The sequence below is a fragment of the Pongo pygmaeus genome, chromosome 9 (assembly GCF_028885625.2).
Source record: "Pongo pygmaeus isolate AG05252 chromosome 9, NHGRI_mPonPyg2-v2.0_pri, whole genome shotgun sequence".
Lineage (NCBI taxonomy): Eukaryota > Metazoa > Chordata > Mammalia > Primates > Hominidae > Pongo > Pongo pygmaeus.
Genome location: NC_072382.2, coordinates 10,340,376 through 10,357,440, shown reverse-complemented (window position 1 = coordinate 10,357,440; position 17,065 = coordinate 10,340,376). Strand labels below are relative to the sequence as shown.

The window sequence follows — 17,065 nt, the reverse complement described above, 5'->3', positions numbered from 1 at the left end:
CGCCCGCCTCGGCCCCGGAGGCGGCACCAGGAAGCGCCCGCCCCGGCCGGAGCCGCCATGTAACCGGCGCCGCCCGGAGCCCGAGCCGCGCGGGCCCCAGCGACCCGCCCGCCATGGGGGACGAGGACGAGGATGAGAGCTGCGCCGTGGAGCTGCGGATCACAGAAGGTGGGTGTGGGGCCTGACTGCGGCTGCCCGGGTCAGGCCGGGACGGGTCATGGACCGGCTGGGCTCATTCGCCCCCTGTGCCCACAGCCAACCTGACCGGACACGAGGAGAAGGTGAGCGTGGAGAACTTCGAGCTGCTCAAGGTGCTGGGCACGGGAGGTGAGGACCCCCATCCACCGGGCAGGCGTCCCAGGCGCAGTGCCCCTGACCTCCTGCCTGCTCACTCTTGGGCCTGGGCCACGCCACTGAGCAGGCCCCCCACCCTTTCCCGGCACGGCCTGCCTTGCCTGCCCCGCCCTGCCTCGCCAGGGTTTGCATGCCCACTTCCAGGGCACTCCACGTTGACATCACTCCTCCCTCCACGGTCCTGTGCGTGCATGCCCCCCTGGATTTGCCAACACCCTGGGGAGGGGGACTTGCGCCCCTCTCAAGTGATTTGCATAGCTCCTCCCTTTCTTCCAATATAGGATCCCCCTCCCACATTTTGCAAATGCCCCAGCGCTGGTTTGCGCATCCCTTCTCCAGCCAGGTGCACACCTCTGCCTCCCTTCCTTGCACTGGCGTCTTTTCACATCCATCTGATCTCTCGCAGGTTTGCCTATGCCCCGCCCCCACGCCTCGCAGCAGGCCCCCTGGAGTTGCATGCTCCCCAGCCTGGTTTGCAGATCCTTTCCCTGGTTTTGCTGGGCACACTCCCGGGGTGTGCACACCCTTTCCTTAGAAGGCTCTGCCAGCTTTTTGCACACCTGCCTGTTGCCCCAGCTCCTTCGCCTCATTTGCACACCCTCCTGGGTTGGCATCGCCCCCACCCCCCATGCCTGCACCAATCTCCCGCTCACAGCCTACCCTCCACCCACTCGCTGCTCCCACAGCCTACGGCAAAGTGTTCCTGGTGCGGAAGGCGGGCGGGCACGACGCGGGGAAGCTGTACGCCATGAAGGTGCTGCGCAAGGCGGCGCTGGTGCAGCGCGCCAAGACGCAGGAGCACACGCGCACCGAGCGCTCGGTGCTGGAGCTGGTGCGCCAGGCGCCCTTCCTGGTCACGCTGCACTACGCTTTCCAGACGGATGCCAAGCTGCACCTCATCCTGGGTGAGCGCACGCCACATCCCAACGGGGGTGGGGTGGCTGGGGGCAGGCGAGGCCACCTGATGGGGCTGCTTCCTGACTTCCACTGCACCTCCCAGACTATGTGAGCGGCGGGGAGATGTTCACCCACCTCTACCAGCGCCAGTATTTCAAGGAGGCTGAGGTGCGCGTGTATGGGGGTGAGATCGTGCTGGCCCTGGAACACCTGCATAAGGTGGGTGAAGACCTGGCCGCAGGCTGTTGCTGTGGAAACTGGGTCTGGGCCTTGGAAGGAACCTGCACGCAGGGCAGCCTCAGGCTTCCCCCTGGACTTCCTGGGGGGCCAGTGGTGAGCTGGGTGGGAATTGGAGCTGCTTCCCCAGGACCCCTTGCAGGAAGCCTCAACGTTGCCTGGTGGTGTCCCCTCCCCTGGCACCTCCTCGAAGGGGCTTTCCTCTTTCAGGGAACTCGGGGCTGCGTTCACAGAACTTCCTCAAATGGAAACCTCACGGCCTGGCTCCTAAGGCCTCCTTGAAATGGAGCTCTTCACACAGACTTTCCTCTCTCTGGGAACTTGGGGCCTGATCCACGGGGCCCTCCTTCTTTGCTTTATATCTTAAATGGCCTTTCTTATTCAGCGGCTCTGCCCTGGAGACCCCTCTACAGGCAGATGACTTTCTCTGGGGGGGTCTCCTTATCCCGAGCACGGCCAGGAGCTGCAGGAGCTGGGGAGGGTTTGGGGGAGGAAGCCTCAGCACCCCTCTTGCTCCTACCAGCTCGGCATCATTTACCGAGACCTGAAACTGGAGAATGTGCTGCTGGACTCCGAGGGCCACATTGTCCTCACGGACTTCGGGCTGAGCAAGGAGTTCCTGACGGAGGAGGTGAGTGGAGGCCATCTCTGCCTGCAGTGCCCCATTCAGTCCTTCTCATTCCTGCCTCTTCCTGCTCTGGGCCTGCATTCTGGGGCTGCAGAAGTGAATAGCTCCAAGAAGTTTCCACAGCTCAGCTCTCCAACCTCACAAGTTGAGCGAGTCTTACTCTGGGACTTGTGGCGCACTGGGGCACAGGAGAGGCTTTGACATCTAAGCAGGACCTCTTGCCCTCCCAGAAAGAGCGGACCTTCTCCTTCTGTGGCACCATCGAGTACATGGCCCCTGAAATCATCCGTAGCAAGACGGGGCACGGCAAGGTAGGTTGGCAGGGAAGTGGGGCTGGGGGAGGTGGAAAGGTGGGGTGTGAGGCAGGGGAGATGCAGGCCCTCACCCCGGCTCCACCCGGCAGGCTGTGGACTGGTGGAGCCTGGGCATCTTGCTCTTCGAGCTGCTGACGGGGGCCTCGCCCTTCACCCTGGAGGGCGAGAGGAACACGCAGGCTGAGGTGTCTCGGTGAGTAGGGCTGGATGTGGAGGGTGGCCAGGGGGCTGCAGGGCCTGCCTGGGCAGGGCTGTGGGTGGGGGCTTGCTGCCCCTGACGCCCCCCCAATCCTCCCAGACGGATCCTGAAGTGCTCCCCTCCCTTCCCCCCTCGGATCGGGCCCGTGGCACAGGACCTGCTGCAGCGGCTGCTTTGCAAGGATCCCAAGAAGCGATTGGGCGCGGGGCCCCAGGGGGCACAAGAAGTCCGGAACCACCCCTTCTTCCAGGTGAGGCTCCTGACTCAGGGCCCCACACCTCCTGGTGCATACCCACGTGTGGCTGCTGTTCCAGGTTGAGGTTGTGCCTGGCCAGTTTCACTTTATTTGGAAATCCCCCCAGAGAAAGAAAGCAAGTGTGTGTCAGCTAGGTTTCTCTTCACATCCATCCCCACTGAAACTTGGCAGATGTGTTCCTGAAAGAAAGGATTCTAGGTTCATTGGCTGTCGGGGCTGTCAGGGATTTGAGAATGGATTGGTCAGTCCTTTCATTGGACAGACCCAGAGAAGGCAGGTGACCTGCCCCAGATGGCACAGTAAATGGTGCCGAGCTGCGAATAGACCTTGGCTCTAGATAGATCTCCTGCTGGTCCAAATCAGTACGAAAACCCACACTTATGGCTTTTAGCACCCACCCAGCCATTTTGTTCTTTGTCCCTGTACAGTCTGTGTGCCTGTCATTCAGATGGACGGTTGATCAGCACGCATAGGTGTTTGCTCACTTGTTAGGATCACACACATGTTAGAGTACAGTGCAGAGTGAATCTGGCCACGTGAGAATGCACTGACTCAGAAGCTGGGCCTGGCCAGCGTCATCGCCCAGCAGGACTTTGTAACAGTGAATACCTACTGTGTGTCGGCCCTTTGCGGACATGAACTCATTTCACCCTCACAACTACCTGATTCTTATTTTTTAGACGGAGTTTCACTTTGTCTCCTGGGCTGGAGTGCAGTGGCACGATCTCGGCTCAGTGCAACCTCCACCTCAGGGGTTCAAGCGATTCTCCTGCCTCAGCCTCCCAAGTAGCTGGGATTACAGGCACAGGCCACCACGACTGGCTAATTCTTATATTTTTAGTAGAAACGGGGTTTCACCATGTTGGCCGGGCTGGTCTGGAACTCCTGACCTCAAGTGATCCACCTGCCTCAGCCTCCCAAAGTGCTGGGATTACAGGTGTGAGCCACCGCGCCCTGCCACAACCACCTTGATTCTTGTCCCCATCTTTACAGATGAGGAAGCTAAGGCTCCAAACAATTAAGTACTTTGTCCAGGAAGTGATGGAGCTCAGATTCAACCCAAGGCTGAGAGGCTTGAATGCCTGTGCTTAATGGTCTTCTGCTTAAGTGTAGGCATCAGATTTGCCACTTGTCTGACATCTAAACAAAAGCACCCGTTTCTGGGTACTTATTGTGGGCCAGGTACTGTGTTACTCATACTTCGAGTGCCATCTCTTTGAATCTTCCAAGCCCTGGGAGGGCCTGCCTGAGATGATTTCTTACATAGGGATCTATGTCTTTGAGGTGAAGACGTACCTTTGCACGGGGTGGGGAAAGCATCTGGGCAGTGTTGGTTTCTTTCAGTGAATTCTGCAAGCCCACCCTTCACCTATGCTGGGTGCTGTGCTGGGTGCTGGAGTGGGTTGACCAGTCATACAGGAGAGGCCCCAAGGTCTTCAAGGCCGGATGTGTGGAAGGGTGTTTCCCTCCTTCTGCCTTTTCTTTTTCTTTTCTTTTTTTTTTTGAGACAGAGTCTCGCTCTATTTCCCAGAGTGCAGTGGCATGATCTTGGCTCACTGCAACCTCTGCTTCCCTGGTTCAAGTGATTCTCCTGCCCAGCCTCCCGAGTAGCTGGGATTATAGGTGCGCACCATCACGGCCAGCTAATTTTTGTATTTTTAGTAGAGTCAGGGATTCACCATGTTGGCCAGGCTGGTCTCAAACTCCTGGCCTCGTGATCTGCCCGCCTTGGCCTCCCAAAGTGCTGGGATTACAGACATGTGAGCCACCACGCCTGGCCTCCTTCTGCTTTTTCTTGGACAGCTTCTTTGGTGAGAGCAGTGCTCAGGTCCTTGATGGTAGAACTGGAGGCTTCCAGCTTGAGTCAGTCATCTTGGCTACAGTGACAAAAAGTCCAACTCAAAATGGTGTTATCTGTTGGAATCAAGTTTGGTGCTAGTCACAGAGATCAGAATGAACAGAGTGACCTTTTATTATACTTTTATATAATACTTTTATTATACTTACTTATAAATAAGTGGCTTACTTATTTTTCTTCTGACATAAAAGAAGTCCAGATTAGCAGACCAGGGCTGCCGTGCCGTCTTCACAGTGCCATATTGTCTTCAGGAATCCAAACTCTTCTTCCTTTTTTTTTTTTTTTTTTTAATTTTTTTTTTATTCTTAGCAAGTAGCTTCTATCCCTGGGGTTGCTTCATGGTCCAACATGGTTGCTGGAGCTCTTGCCATCTAAGCTGTCCCCCAGGTAGGGAGCAGGAGGAAGGAGAAGGGGTAAAAAGGGCACTTGCCACCTAGGAACCTCCATCTTCAGGATCTTTTACTGGGATCCTACCTAATAATTTTTTTCTGATAAGTTTTGGTCACCCCTAACTGCAAGCAAGTTTGTAAAAATATTCTTTTAATTGTGTATATTGGTTCCTGGAATAAAACTGGGGCTATGGTACTAAGGAAGACAGGGAGAATGGATATTGAGCAGGCAATCAACAGGTTCTGCCGCATTAGCTTAAACATAAAAGGGCATGTTTTGGCTCCCATAAGTGAAAAGGCCAAGGGAAAGTGGTCTGACTTAAGGCAAGACCACATCCAGGTGCTGAAACTATGTCCCTTGGTTCTGCTTTTCTGCATGGGGACTTCATCTAACCCTGAGAGGGTCCCCAGTAGTTCCAGACCACATCCTCTTAGATTTAAGTCCAGCAGGAGAGAGAGATTTGTTTTTCATGCTAATTCTTTTTTTTTTTTTGAGACGGGGTTTTCGCTCTTGTCACCCAGGCTGGAGTGCAGTGGCGCTATCTTGGTTCACTGCAACCTCTGCTTCCTGGGTTCAAGTGATTCTCCTGCCTCAGCCTCCCGAGTAGCTGGGATTACAGGTGTGCACCACCACGCCCAGCTAATTTTTTCTTTTTTTTTTGGTAATTTTAGTAGAGATGGGGTTTCACCATGTTAACCAGGCTGGTCTTGAACTCCTGACCTCAGGTGATCCAGCTGCCTTGGCCTCCCCAAATCCTGGGATTATAGGCATGAGCCACCACGCCCGACCTTTTCACACCAATTCTATTAAGAATTCCAGAACTGACTAAGTGTGGTGGAGTGGTGGTTCTCTAAGGGGAATAGGGATTGTGTTACCAGAGGGAGAGACAAGCCAGGGAGGCAGGACGAATAGCTGCCCACCCCAAATGCCAGATGGGCCCTTGCCTCATGGAGGAACTGCCCAGTGAGGGTGGGCTGAGTGGAGGGAGTTTCTCGTTCCTGACCTTTGACACCTAATCTCTGATTCCCTTCCCTCAGGGCCTCGATTGGGCTGCTCTGGCTGCCAGGAAGATTCCAGCCCCATTCCGGCCCCAAATCCGCTCAGAGCTGGATGTGGGCAACTTTGCAGAGGAATTCACTCGGCTGGAGCCTGTCTACTCACCCCCTGGCAGCCCCCCACCTGGGGACCCCCGAATCTTTCAGGTGAGGGGAAACTCATGGAACCCAGATGCAGGAGAGATGAGATGTTGCTGTCTGCCTCAGCCCTGGCTGACCCGAGGACACCGCCTAGGCCTTGTGTCCTGATTGGGACTCAGCATCTCCCCTAGATGTCTCCACTTAAAGGGGACCTAGGGTTGTCAGTCACAGAGACCACCTGGGCAGGATGTGTGTTTGATAGTTCATGGTTTATCTTTAAACCTTCTGTTAATTTCCCTTCTATTCCATCATCTCTTTATTGTTATGTAAAAATATTGTTTAAAATTATTCACTTGCCACTGGGTGTGGTGGCTCACACCTGTAATCCCAGCACTTTGGGAGGCTGAGGCAGGTGGATCACTTGAGGTCAGGAGTTCGAGACCAGCCTGGCCAACATGGGGGAACCCCGTCTCTACTAAAAATACAAAAATTTGCTGGATGTGGTGGTATGCACCTGTAATCCCAGCTACTCGGGAGGCTGAGGTGGGAGAATCGCTTGAACCTGGGAGGCGGAGGTTGCAGTGAGCCCAGATCACACCATTGCATTCCAGGTTGGGCGACAGAGTGAAACTCCGTCTCAAAAAAAAAAAAAGAGATCTTCACTTTCTCACGTGGACACCTAGGAGGAGATGCATGTTGATATTGTGGCTTTGCATGCCCTTGGCATAGCATGGTACACTCGTGGAGGGACAGGTCCCCTCCACCGAATTTTTCTTTTTTTCTTTTTCTTTGTTTTTTTTTTTTGAGACGGAGTTTCACTCTGTCACCAGGCTGGAGTGCAGTGGCTTGATCTCGGCTCACTGCAATCTCTGCCTCCCAAGTTCATGCGATTCTCCTGCCTTAGCCTCCTGAGTAGTTGGGACTACAGGCGCACGCCACCATGCCCAGCTAATTTTTGTATTTTTAGTAGAGACGGGGTTTCACCATGTTTGCCTGGATGGTCTCCATCTCTTGACCTTGTGGTCCGCCTGCCTCGGCCTCCCAAAGTTCTGGGATTAGAGGCATGAGCCACCATGTCAAGCCCCCTCTACTGAATTTGAGAAGCTTACACCTTTTGGACAAGTCCAAACTCCCTTTGCTTGGGCATTGAGGCCCTTCACGATGTGGTCCTTGCTTAGAACCTTAGCCTCAGTTCTCATCATTTTCCTACTTGATGCTCTGGAGGGCATGATCGAACTGCTCAGAAGTTCCAGAATATACCTCTGTGCCTTTGCACTTGCTGCTCCTGCTACCTGGAGTACATTCTCTACAGTAGTCTACCTGGCAAGCTTCTACCCCTCTTTTAGGCCTCCTTGTCTGCTCACCTGGCCCAGGGGGTCACCCTTTCTTTGTGCTGCAGTCCTCTGTGGACAGCATCTCCTTCTGTGCAGTTTATCATGTTGCCATAATGATATCATATCATTAACACTAAGTAAACCAGTATGGTTTGTTTAATAGACAGACCAAGTATGGCTGGATAAGTCCCTTCTCTGAAGCTCTTAGAATTGACAACTCTATGCTTGAATGTCCACATTCCATTCCATTGTCTCACAGCCCTCATGATAAAGTTCTTTGTCTTGAATTGGTAGGTACTTTCATTCATTCATTTAATGATTCAAAAATGTATAGTGAGTGCCTAAAATATTCCAGGTATGGATCTAGGTACTACATTTTTAGGAGAAGATGACACATAGTTTATTTTTTAAATTATTTTAAAAAATTAATTAATTAATTAATTATTTAGAGACAGGATCTTGTTCTGTCGCCCAGGCTGGAGTGCAGTTGGGCAACCATGGCTCACTGCAATCTTGAACTCCTGGGCTTGAGTGATCCTCCCACCTCAGCCTGCCCAATAGCTAGGACTACAGGCAAGTGCCACCACACCCAGATAATTAATTTTTTTTTTTGAGACAGAGTTTTGCTCTTGTTGCCCAGGCTAGAGTGCAATGGCATGATAGCGGCTCACCGCAACCTCTGCCTCCCGGGTTCAAGCGATTCTCGTGCCTCAGCCTCCCGAGTAGCTGGGATTACAGGCATGTGCCACCACGCCTGGCTAATTTTTGTATTATTAGTAGAGATGGGGTTTCTCCATGTTGGTCAGGCTGGTCTCAAACTCCTGACCTCAGGTGATCTACCTGCCTCAGCCTCCCAAAGTACTGGGATTACAGGCATGAGCCACCGCGCCTGGCCACGACACACAATTAAAATGACCCTTGAAAGCTCCTCAAATTGCCAGGACACGGATCTTTAGGAAAAGCAAAGAATTATCTCTGGTTTCTTTTTGCATTTCTTCAGTAGCTCCCCTTGCAGAAGAAGCCAAAGTCTGGCTTGAAAGGGAGGAATAAAGGTTTTTTTCCTCAGCGGATAGAGTTGGTTTCTCATAAGCTAAGCGTGAACTCAGGCCACACTTTCAATACATTCATTGGTCCTTTCAGTACCTTCAGCCCTTGGCACCTGGGGAGGAATAGGTGGTCACTCTGATGAGAAAGTTGGGGTCACAGGCCGGTGGGGACAGACATGGCCCCAAGTGATTATAAAACCAGGTGGAATAAAATGTGTCCACACATCCTGTGTGTACTAGAATGCAACTGGAACACCCCTCACTGCCCACTTGTCCAGGGTCTTGCCTCTGCCTGGTTCCCCACCAGAGTCTCCTCACCCGCACCCCCAACCCCCATGCCCATGCCCATTCCCCGTACTCCCGCCCTGCAGGGATACTCCTTTGTGGCACCCTCCATCCTCTTTGACCACAACAACGCGGTGATGACCGATGTGCTGGAAGCACCTGGTGCTGGAGACCGGCCAGGTCGGGCAGCGGTGGCCAGGAGCGCTATGATGCAGGTGGGCTGGGCTGGGCTGGGGGGAAACTGGTTTTAGGCCCGGGGACTCTAGGCCTAGATCCAACTGGTGCCCGCAGCGTGAGCTCAGTGAGGTCCTAAGCCTCTCCGACATGGGGCGTGGCGGGGCCGCGGGGCTACCAGGTGGGACCTCTGACGCGCTCCCTTCGCCTTCGCCTCCAGGACTCGCCCTTCTTCCAGCAGTACGAGCTGGACCTGCGGGAGCCTGCGCTGGGCCAGGGCAGCTTCTCTGTGTGTCGCCGCTGCCGCCAGCGCCAGAGCGGCCAGGAGTTCGCGGTCAAGATCCTCAGTCGCAGGTGGGGGGGCCCAGGCGCGGGAAGGGGTGGGGGTGGCAGAGCGCTGTCCCGGGGGCAGGGCTGAAGCGCGGCGACAGTAACTCTTTCTGCTCCGTCCCCCAGGCTGGAGGCGAACACGCAGCGCGAAGTGGCTGCCCTGCGCCTGTGCCAGTCACACCCCAACGTGGTGAATCTGCACGAGGTGCATCACGACCAGGTGATGGCTTCCGGGCAGGGGAGGGCCGAGAGAAAAGGGGCAGGCGGCGGGGCTTGGGGGCACTATGGGCGGGATCTAGGGGCGAATTGGGCGGGGCCTAGCGTTTGATTCCGGGCCCAAAGGGAACAGGGAGGCGCAGGAAGTGGACTTTGAGGGGAGTAGGGCCTGAGGACGGGAAGGCGGAGCTGAGGATGGACAAGAAAAGGGACTTTGGCCGGGCGCGATGGCTCACGCCTGTGATCCCAGCACTTTGGGAGGCCGAGGTGGGCGGATCACTCGAAGTCAGGAGTTCGAGACCAGCCTGGGAACATGGCGAAACCCCGTCTCTACGAAAAATACAAAAATTAGCCGGACGCGGTGGCGTGCGTCTGTAATCCCAGCTACTTGGGAGGCTGAGGCACGAGAATCGCTTGAATCCCGGAGGCAGAGGTTGCAATGAGCCGAGATCGTGCCACTGCACTCCAGCCTGGGAGACAAAGCAAGACTGTCTCCAAAAAAATAAGAAAGAAAAAGGATTTTGAGGACGGGGTGCTTGAACATGGGCGGGGCTCGAGGGCCGGGGGCGGGGCCTGGGTGGTGGGAGGGGCTCGCCACGGTGGGTGGGTGGTGACCGTGGCCCGCCACGCCGCCCGCAGCTGCACACGTACCTGGTCCTGGAGCTGCTGCGGGGTGGGGAGCTGCTGGAGCACATCCGCAAGAAGCGGCACTTCAGCGAGTCGGAAGCGAGCCAGATCCTGCGCAGCCTCGTGTCGGCCGTGAGCTTCATGCACGAGGAGGCGGGCGTGGTGCACCGCGACCTCAAGCCGGAGGTGGGCGAGCGGCCTCGGCGGCGGGGCGGGGCTGTGGCGCCAGGGGCTGTCTCTGACCACCACCCCGCCGCCCTCGCAGAACATCCTGTACGCCGACGACACGCCCGGGGCCCCGGTGAAGATCATCGACTTCGGGTTCGCGCGGCTGCGGCCGCAGAGTCCCGGGGTGCCCATGCAGACGCCCTGCTTCACGCTGCAGTACGCTGCCCCCGAGCTGCTGGCGCAGCAGGGCTACGACGAGTCCTGCGACCTCTGGAGCCTGGGCGTCATTCTGGTATGGGACGCGGTCCTTGAGGCGGGGTCAGGGTCGCTCGGACCTGGCGTCTTCCTGATGTGCAGCAGCACGAGGGAGGGGACAGGGGTCATCTTGGTGGGGGCGGCTGGGTTTCGTCTGAAGCTGGGATCGGGGTGGTTCAAATACAGAGGCGGGGTCGCTCTGATGCTAGAGTCGGAGCATCCGGATATTGGGGGTTAGAAGTCAGGGTTCACCACGCGTGGGTCTCAGGAGTGCCCCTAGTGGGGAGGGTGAGTGGTTCTGTGGGAGCGGAGGGGTCAGCCTCGGCCCCGCAGCCTGGGCCGGTCTCACCTTCCCCTCACCCCTCCTAGTACATGATGCTGTCGGGGCAGGTCCCCTTCCAGGGGGCCTCTGGCCAGGGCGGGCAGAGCCAGGCGGCGGAGATCATGTGCAAAATCCGCGAGGGGCGCTTCTCCCTTGACGGGGAGGCCTGGCAGGGCGTATCCGAGGAAGCCAAGGAGCTGGTCCGAGGTGCGGAGCTGGAGGTCACAGACCATGGTTGGGGAGGGGGACGCTGGGACAGGGATGGTCACAGGGTCAGGTGTCCTGGATGGGGATGGGTAGGGGAGGAGAGTGGGGCTGTTACGATCTCTTCGGGGCTCAGCCTTTACGCCAGGCTGCTCCCCACACTTCCTTGCCCCGCTTCCAGGGCTCCTGACCGTGGACCCCGCCAAGCGGCTGAAGCTCGAGGGACTGCGGGGCAGCTCGTGGCTGCAGGACGGCAGCGCGCGCTCCTCGCCCCCGCTCCGGACGCCCGACGTGCTCGAGTCCTCTGGGCCCGCAGTGCGCTCGGGTCTCAACGCCACCTTCATGGTAAGGGGCGGGGTCTGTTGAAGGGAAGGGGTGGGCGAAGCCTCGAGAGGTGGGGTCTGGGGAGGCCCGGCCATCGGAGCCCGGAAAGGGGAGGTGAGGCCGGGCGCGGTGGCTCACGCCTGTAATCCCAGCGCTTTGGGAGACCGAGGCGGGCGGATCACGAGGTCAGGAGTTCGAGACCAGCCTGAACAACATGGTGAAACCCCGTCTCTTCTAAAACTAGAAAAATTAGCCGGGTGTGGTGGCGCGCGCCTGTAATCCCAGCTACTCAGGAGGCTGAGGCAGGAGAATCTCTTGAACCCAGGAGGCGGAGGTTGCAGTGAGCTGAGATTGCACCACTGCACTCCAGCCTGGGTGACAGAGCGAGACTCCTTCAAAAAAAAAAAACAACAAAAAACGGAAGGTGAACCGAATCCGGTGGCCGGTCTTGGAGGCCAAGGCCCTGTCGGCCTTGACCTAGGCGGCTGGAGGCAAAGTCTGGGAATGGGGGTCAAACTAGATCTGGCAGCCGGGGTCAGGCGGGAGTGGGGGCACTCACCCTTTCCTTTCTGCCAGGCGTTCAACCGGGGCAAGCGGGAAGGCTTCTTCCTGAAGAGCGTGGAGAACGCACCCCTGGCCAAGCGGCGGAAGCAGAAGCTGCGGAGCGCCACCGCCTCCCGCAGGGGCTCCCCTGCACCAGCCAACCCGGGCCGAGCCCCCGTCGCCGCCAAAGGGGCCCCCCGCCGAGCCAACGGCCCCCTGCCCCCCTCCTAATCCCCGCCACTGTGACCCCCTTTTCTCATAGGGGCTGTGACCTGGGAGCCCGGTTCACTCCCGGAGGCCTCTGCCAGCGGCCGACTTGATCCCCAAAGGACTGTCCTTCCCTCTCCTACCCTACCCCATTCCCAGACAGAGCAGAAGTATTTTTATAAGCAGAGAATTTTTTATGTCTTACCAGATAGAGATGCAGGGAAGGGGGGGCCTGCTGGGGAGTGGGGTTTGGGGGGCCCTCTCCCACGACACTGCCTCTTCTGGGCAGAAGGCCCCTCCAGGGGGACTGCTCCAACAGGAAAGAGCCCCTCCCCCACTTCTAAGCACTGAGTTAGGAGTGCTAACTCCTAAACTGGGACCCCCTACCCTGTTCTCCCCTGAGGCCCCGTTCCTGGGAGGGGCACCCCTCAACTGTCACTTTATGGACTGTCTGTGCAATTACGTCCACCAAAGACCTGTGTTGGGGGGACTGAAGGAGAGGCCCTGGGGGACCCTCTGAAGCATTTCTGCCTCACTTTATGTCATCTGCTTCTCCCCTATTGGGGCTAAGGAAGGAGATAGGTGGCCCCTAAAAGAGGAGGCCATCTTCTCACCCACCCCCTCCCCTTTGGCACAGCTACTCCTGGCTGGGGGTGGGGCCTTGGGGGTCTGGGCTGGGCATCCATGGTCACTGCCTCAGCCCATCCAGGCTGTGCCTTTGACTTTAAAATAAAAGTCCACCCAGTGCTGTGTGTGGCATCTGTGTGTTCTCGTTCGTGTTGTGGGTGTCTAGAGCAGAGATTCTGGGCAGACAGGCTGCTAGCCCGTGGAGTTTGGAACCTCAGTGGGGAGGGACAGGCAGACTCTTCTGGGCAAGAAGATATTCTTTGTTCCTTGACTTTTGCTATGAGCAGGAAGGCACAACTCTCATCCTGGGTGTATATCTGGACAGCTCTGCTGGGTATCATTTAGGATATTCTTGGTTGTAAATACAGCTGCTGCTTGACTTAGGGTGGAACTACATCCCGATAAACCCAACCTGAATAGAAAATGCTGAAAGTCGAAAATACATTGAATGTCTGCAACACAGCAGACGGTGCCCGACTTAGGATCGTTTGATTTAACGGCTTTCAACTTTACCATGGTGCCAAAGCGATAGGCTTTCAGTAGAAAACACAAATGGTAAGCAGCTTCCTGACTTATGATGGGATTACCCATCGTAGGTCGAAAAATTCGTGTCAAGCGTAAGTCAGTCGGGGACTGTCTGTAAGAGAAAACCCAACCCAAACTTGCTTAAGCAAAACACAGGGTTTTGGGGGGCTCTTGGAACTACGCAGCTTCTCGATAGCTTCAGGCAAGACCTAATCCAGACTGAAGCACATGATCAGGACTCAGCTGCCGAGTCTGCCGAGATTTTATTGTTTTCTTGGTGGTGGTCCAGTCTGGAGGACTCTCCTTATGGACCCAAGACGGGTGCCAGGCACTCCAGGGGCTCCAGATGGAAATCTAGAGATGGAAGTGGTTTCACGGTTCCCAAGGGAAGTCCTGAGATGTGCTCTGATTGGAGCCACTGAGGTCATGTGCTCACGCTGAACCAATCACTGTGGCCAGGGAGGCAGTGTGCTGATTGGCTTAGGTCTGGATCATGGCCTCCCCTCTGGAGGTTCATTGGGTGGAGAGTAGGGGAGGGGTGGGCCCTGGAGGGAGGTTACTTGAACCTGGCTGGGTGGTCAGTGAAGGTGGGAGTGAGCGGATCAGCCCTACTCATTAGGGCCCTCACTGGGATCAGAGCTTGGTTCCCCTCAGGGAGTGTCTGAGACTCCTCCCTGTGTGATCCCTGCGGGGTGTGTGTGTGTGTGGCCATAGGGCGGTTGTGGTCTGAGCACCTTTGCCAGCACCGCAGGTAGGTTCTTTTGTCCACACATGGGGATGTCCTGACAGCTCCCGCCCCAGGGTCTGCCTGAACCCCACCCTGGGCCGCCTCCCCATCGTTTCTCTCCCTGTGGCTACCCTGTGAGACCATCTCACGTGGACCTTCCCCTCCTGTCCCCGGGAGGCCTGGGGATCTGGGCTGGGACCCAGAGGTGCCCAGGTGAGGCGAACCAGGCAGTCCTTGTGGGCAGGTGGGGCTCCGGGGGAGTGGAAAGGGCGGGTATGCGGGCGCCAGCTGTGTCCCATCCTGGTGGTCTGAGAGAACAGGAAGGGGCCCAGGACAAGGCCCTCAGGAGGAGGGAAGAAATTCTGAGGCTTTAATTCTGACTCCTGTGTTACCAGCTGTGTGACTTTAGCAAGTCACCTAACAGCCCCAGCCTCCTCTATTTGTCGAAAAGAGGAACTAGAGAATTAACAGATGTAAGAGTGTGGTCACTCAGTTACCAGGAATTTATTGAGATTTACTGACCTTTTCCAATGTGTAGGGACCCTCCTGAGCACTCTAGGCGGTAATCTCATTGAAGGAGATGAAAGGGTCCCATTTCATCAGATACTCACAAGCACTGAGTATTACCATTTCAAAACCTTTGCTAATTGGGTGGATGCAAAATAGTCTCTCATCTTAAATTTCTTCACCTCTCATTCCATGTAACTCAGCCACCCTATGAAAGAGGTATCCTTAGCCTCATTTCTTCCTTTTAATTAATTAATTTAGCTTTTATTTAAAAAAGAATTTTTTTTTTTTGAGATGGAGTCTGGCTCTGTTGTCCAAGGCTGGAGTGCAGGGGTGCGATCTCAGCTCACTGCAACCTCTGCCTCCTGGGTTCAAGTGATTCTCCTGCCTCAGCCTCCCGAGTAGCTGGGATTACAGGCGCCCGCCACCACACCCGGCTAATTTTGTATTTTTAGTAGAGAAGAGGTTTCACCATGTTGGGCAGGCTGGTCTCGAACTCCTGACCTCAGGTGATCTGCCTGCCTCGGCCTCCCAAAGTGCTGGGATTACATGTGTGAGCCGCCGTGCCTGGCCTAATTTAGCTTTTAGAGATGGGGTCTTGCTCTGTTGCCCAGGCTGGAGTGCAGTGGTGCCATCGTAGCTCACTGCAGCCTCAAACTCTTGGGCTCAAGCGATCCTTCTATCCTTCTGCTTCAGCCTCCGGAGTACTTAGCCTCATTTCAGGGGTGAAGAAACGGGTTCAGAGGATGCAGTAACCCAGAGAAGGGAGGATGCTGGGTGGAAAGAGCAGGGACTTAGAGGAATGAGCTAGCCTTGGTTTGAATCCTGCCTCTTCTCTGTGTGGTCAAGGAGCCTGCGGGTGGGAGATAGATGTGATTGAGCTGCAGGCTGGCCAGGGTGTAAAGCGGCAGAGTGGAAGGGGACACGGTGGGCACAGGCAGGGAGGTAGGGAGGCCAGAGGCCAGTGCTCAAGGTCTTAGGTCTGGCCCCCTGCTTCTATACCTTGACTTTGGCTGCTGACCAGCCTCACCTAACATGGAGGCTGGCTCTTCCAGGGGAGCCAGGAGAGCTCACCCTCCTACACTGGGTTTCTGTTTCCACTCTTCAAATGTCCTGAGTGAACAGGCTTGGGCTTCCTGCTCTGATAAAATATTGGTGCCCCGAGAGGGTCCGACAGCCCTGTAAACCTCTGGCTCCCTCCAAGTCTCTGTTAACTTTTTTTTTTTTTTGGAGACGGAGTTTTGCTCTGGTTGCCCAGGCTGGAGTGTAATGGTGTGATCTCAGCTCACCGCAACCTCTGCCTCCTGGGTTGAATCAATTCTCCTGCCTCAGCCTCCCGAGTAGCTGGGATTACAGGCATGCGCCTCCACGCCCGGCTAATTTTGTGTTTTTAGTAGAGACGGGGTTTCTCCATGTTGGTCAGGCTGGTCTCGAACTCCTGACCTCAGGTGATCCGCCCACCTCGGCCTCCCAAAGTGGTAGGATTACAGGCGTGAGACACCGCTCCCGGCCTGCTGTTAACTATTAATAACTACTGCTAAGAACTAAAGTTCTGGCCGGGCACAGCGGCTCACGCCTGTAATCCCAGCACTTTAGGAAGCCAAGGTGGGCGGATCATCTGAGGTCAGGAGTTCAAGACCAGTCTGGCCAACATGGTGAAACCCTGTCTCTACTAAAAATACAAAAATTAGCCAGGCGTGGTGGCGCATGCATGTAAACCCAGCTACTAGGGAGGCTGAGGCAAGAGAATTGCTTGAACCCAGCAGGCGGAGGTTGCGGTGAGCCAAGATTGTGCCACTGCACTCCAGTCTGGGTGACAGGGCAAGACTCTATCTCAAAGTTCTAGAGTCACTGTTTGACTCTAAGCAAGTTACTTCTCCCTAAAGTACTTTGGGGGTGTAAACAAAAATATTCCTTATGAATGTAGAGATTGCAAACTGGCCTGTGCCTGGCCTATAGAAACTCATTTTTGGGGCCAGCACTTTTTTTTTTTATTTGAGACAGTGTTTTATTCTGTTGCCCACCCTTGAGTATAGTGGTGCAATCTTGGCTCACTATAGCCTCAACCTTCTGGGCCCAAGTGATCCTCCCACCTGAGCCACCCAAGTAGCTGGTATTACAGGCATGCGCCACCATGCCTGGCTAATTTTTGTATTTTTGTAGAGATGGGGTTTCGTCAAGTTGCCCAGGCTGGTCTTGAACTCCTGAGCTCAAGTGATCTGCTTCCCAAAGTGTTGGAACTACAGGCATTAGCCACTGCACCTGGCCTAAGCACATGCTTTAAAATGAGGAAAAGCATATGGAATCCTAGATATTAGGCTTCTACTGATGAGCTGGAAAGGCTGGCCCTGGGGCAGTCTTCCTGCATGGTCTAA

The 17,065-nt window shown here is 55.7% G+C and overlaps 1 protein-coding gene across 2 annotated transcripts; it reads left to right on the top strand.

Moving 5' to 3' along the window:
• Positions 1–2: 2 nt before the first annotated feature.
• On the top strand, positions 3–13,052 carry RPS6KA4 (ribosomal protein S6 kinase A4). 2 transcript variants are annotated; one of them, XM_054441174.2, is made up of 17 exons: positions 3–168; positions 256–327; positions 1,041–1,259; positions 1,355–1,470; positions 2,012–2,119; positions 2,347–2,427; positions 2,520–2,623; positions 2,729–2,879; positions 6,171–6,335; positions 9,021–9,149; positions 9,329–9,462; positions 9,565–9,658; positions 10,294–10,467; positions 10,547–10,741; positions 11,074–11,233; positions 11,412–11,575; positions 12,131–13,052. In XM_054441174.2, the coding sequence occupies exons 1-17, from the start codon at positions 114–116 to the stop codon at positions 12,326–12,328; spliced, it is 2,319 nt and encodes a 772-aa protein (XP_054297149.1). In that variant the 5' UTR covers positions 3–113; the 3' UTR covers positions 12,329–13,052. The 2 variants fall into 2 exon arrangements, with proteins under 2 accessions (XP_054297149.1, XP_054297150.1); XM_054441175.2 differs by lacking the exon at positions 3–168 and having other exon boundaries at positions 261–281.
• Positions 13,053–17,065: the final 4,013 nt, after the last annotated feature.

Bases quoted from the DNA above. Each gene is read 5' to 3' on its own strand.
- RPS6KA4 (XM_054441174.2), top strand. From the start codon at position 114: ATGGGGGACGAGGACGAGGATGAGAGCTGCGCCGTGGAGCTGCGGATC. The intron at 2,428-2,519 runs GTAGGTTGGCAG...TCCACCCGGCAG, and splicing joins GCAAGACGGGGCACGGCAAG to GCTGTGGACTGGTGGAGCCT. The intron at 10,468-10,546 runs GTGGGCGAGCGG...CCGCCCTCGCAG, and splicing joins ACCGCGACCTCAAGCCGGAG to AACATCCTGTACGCCGACGA.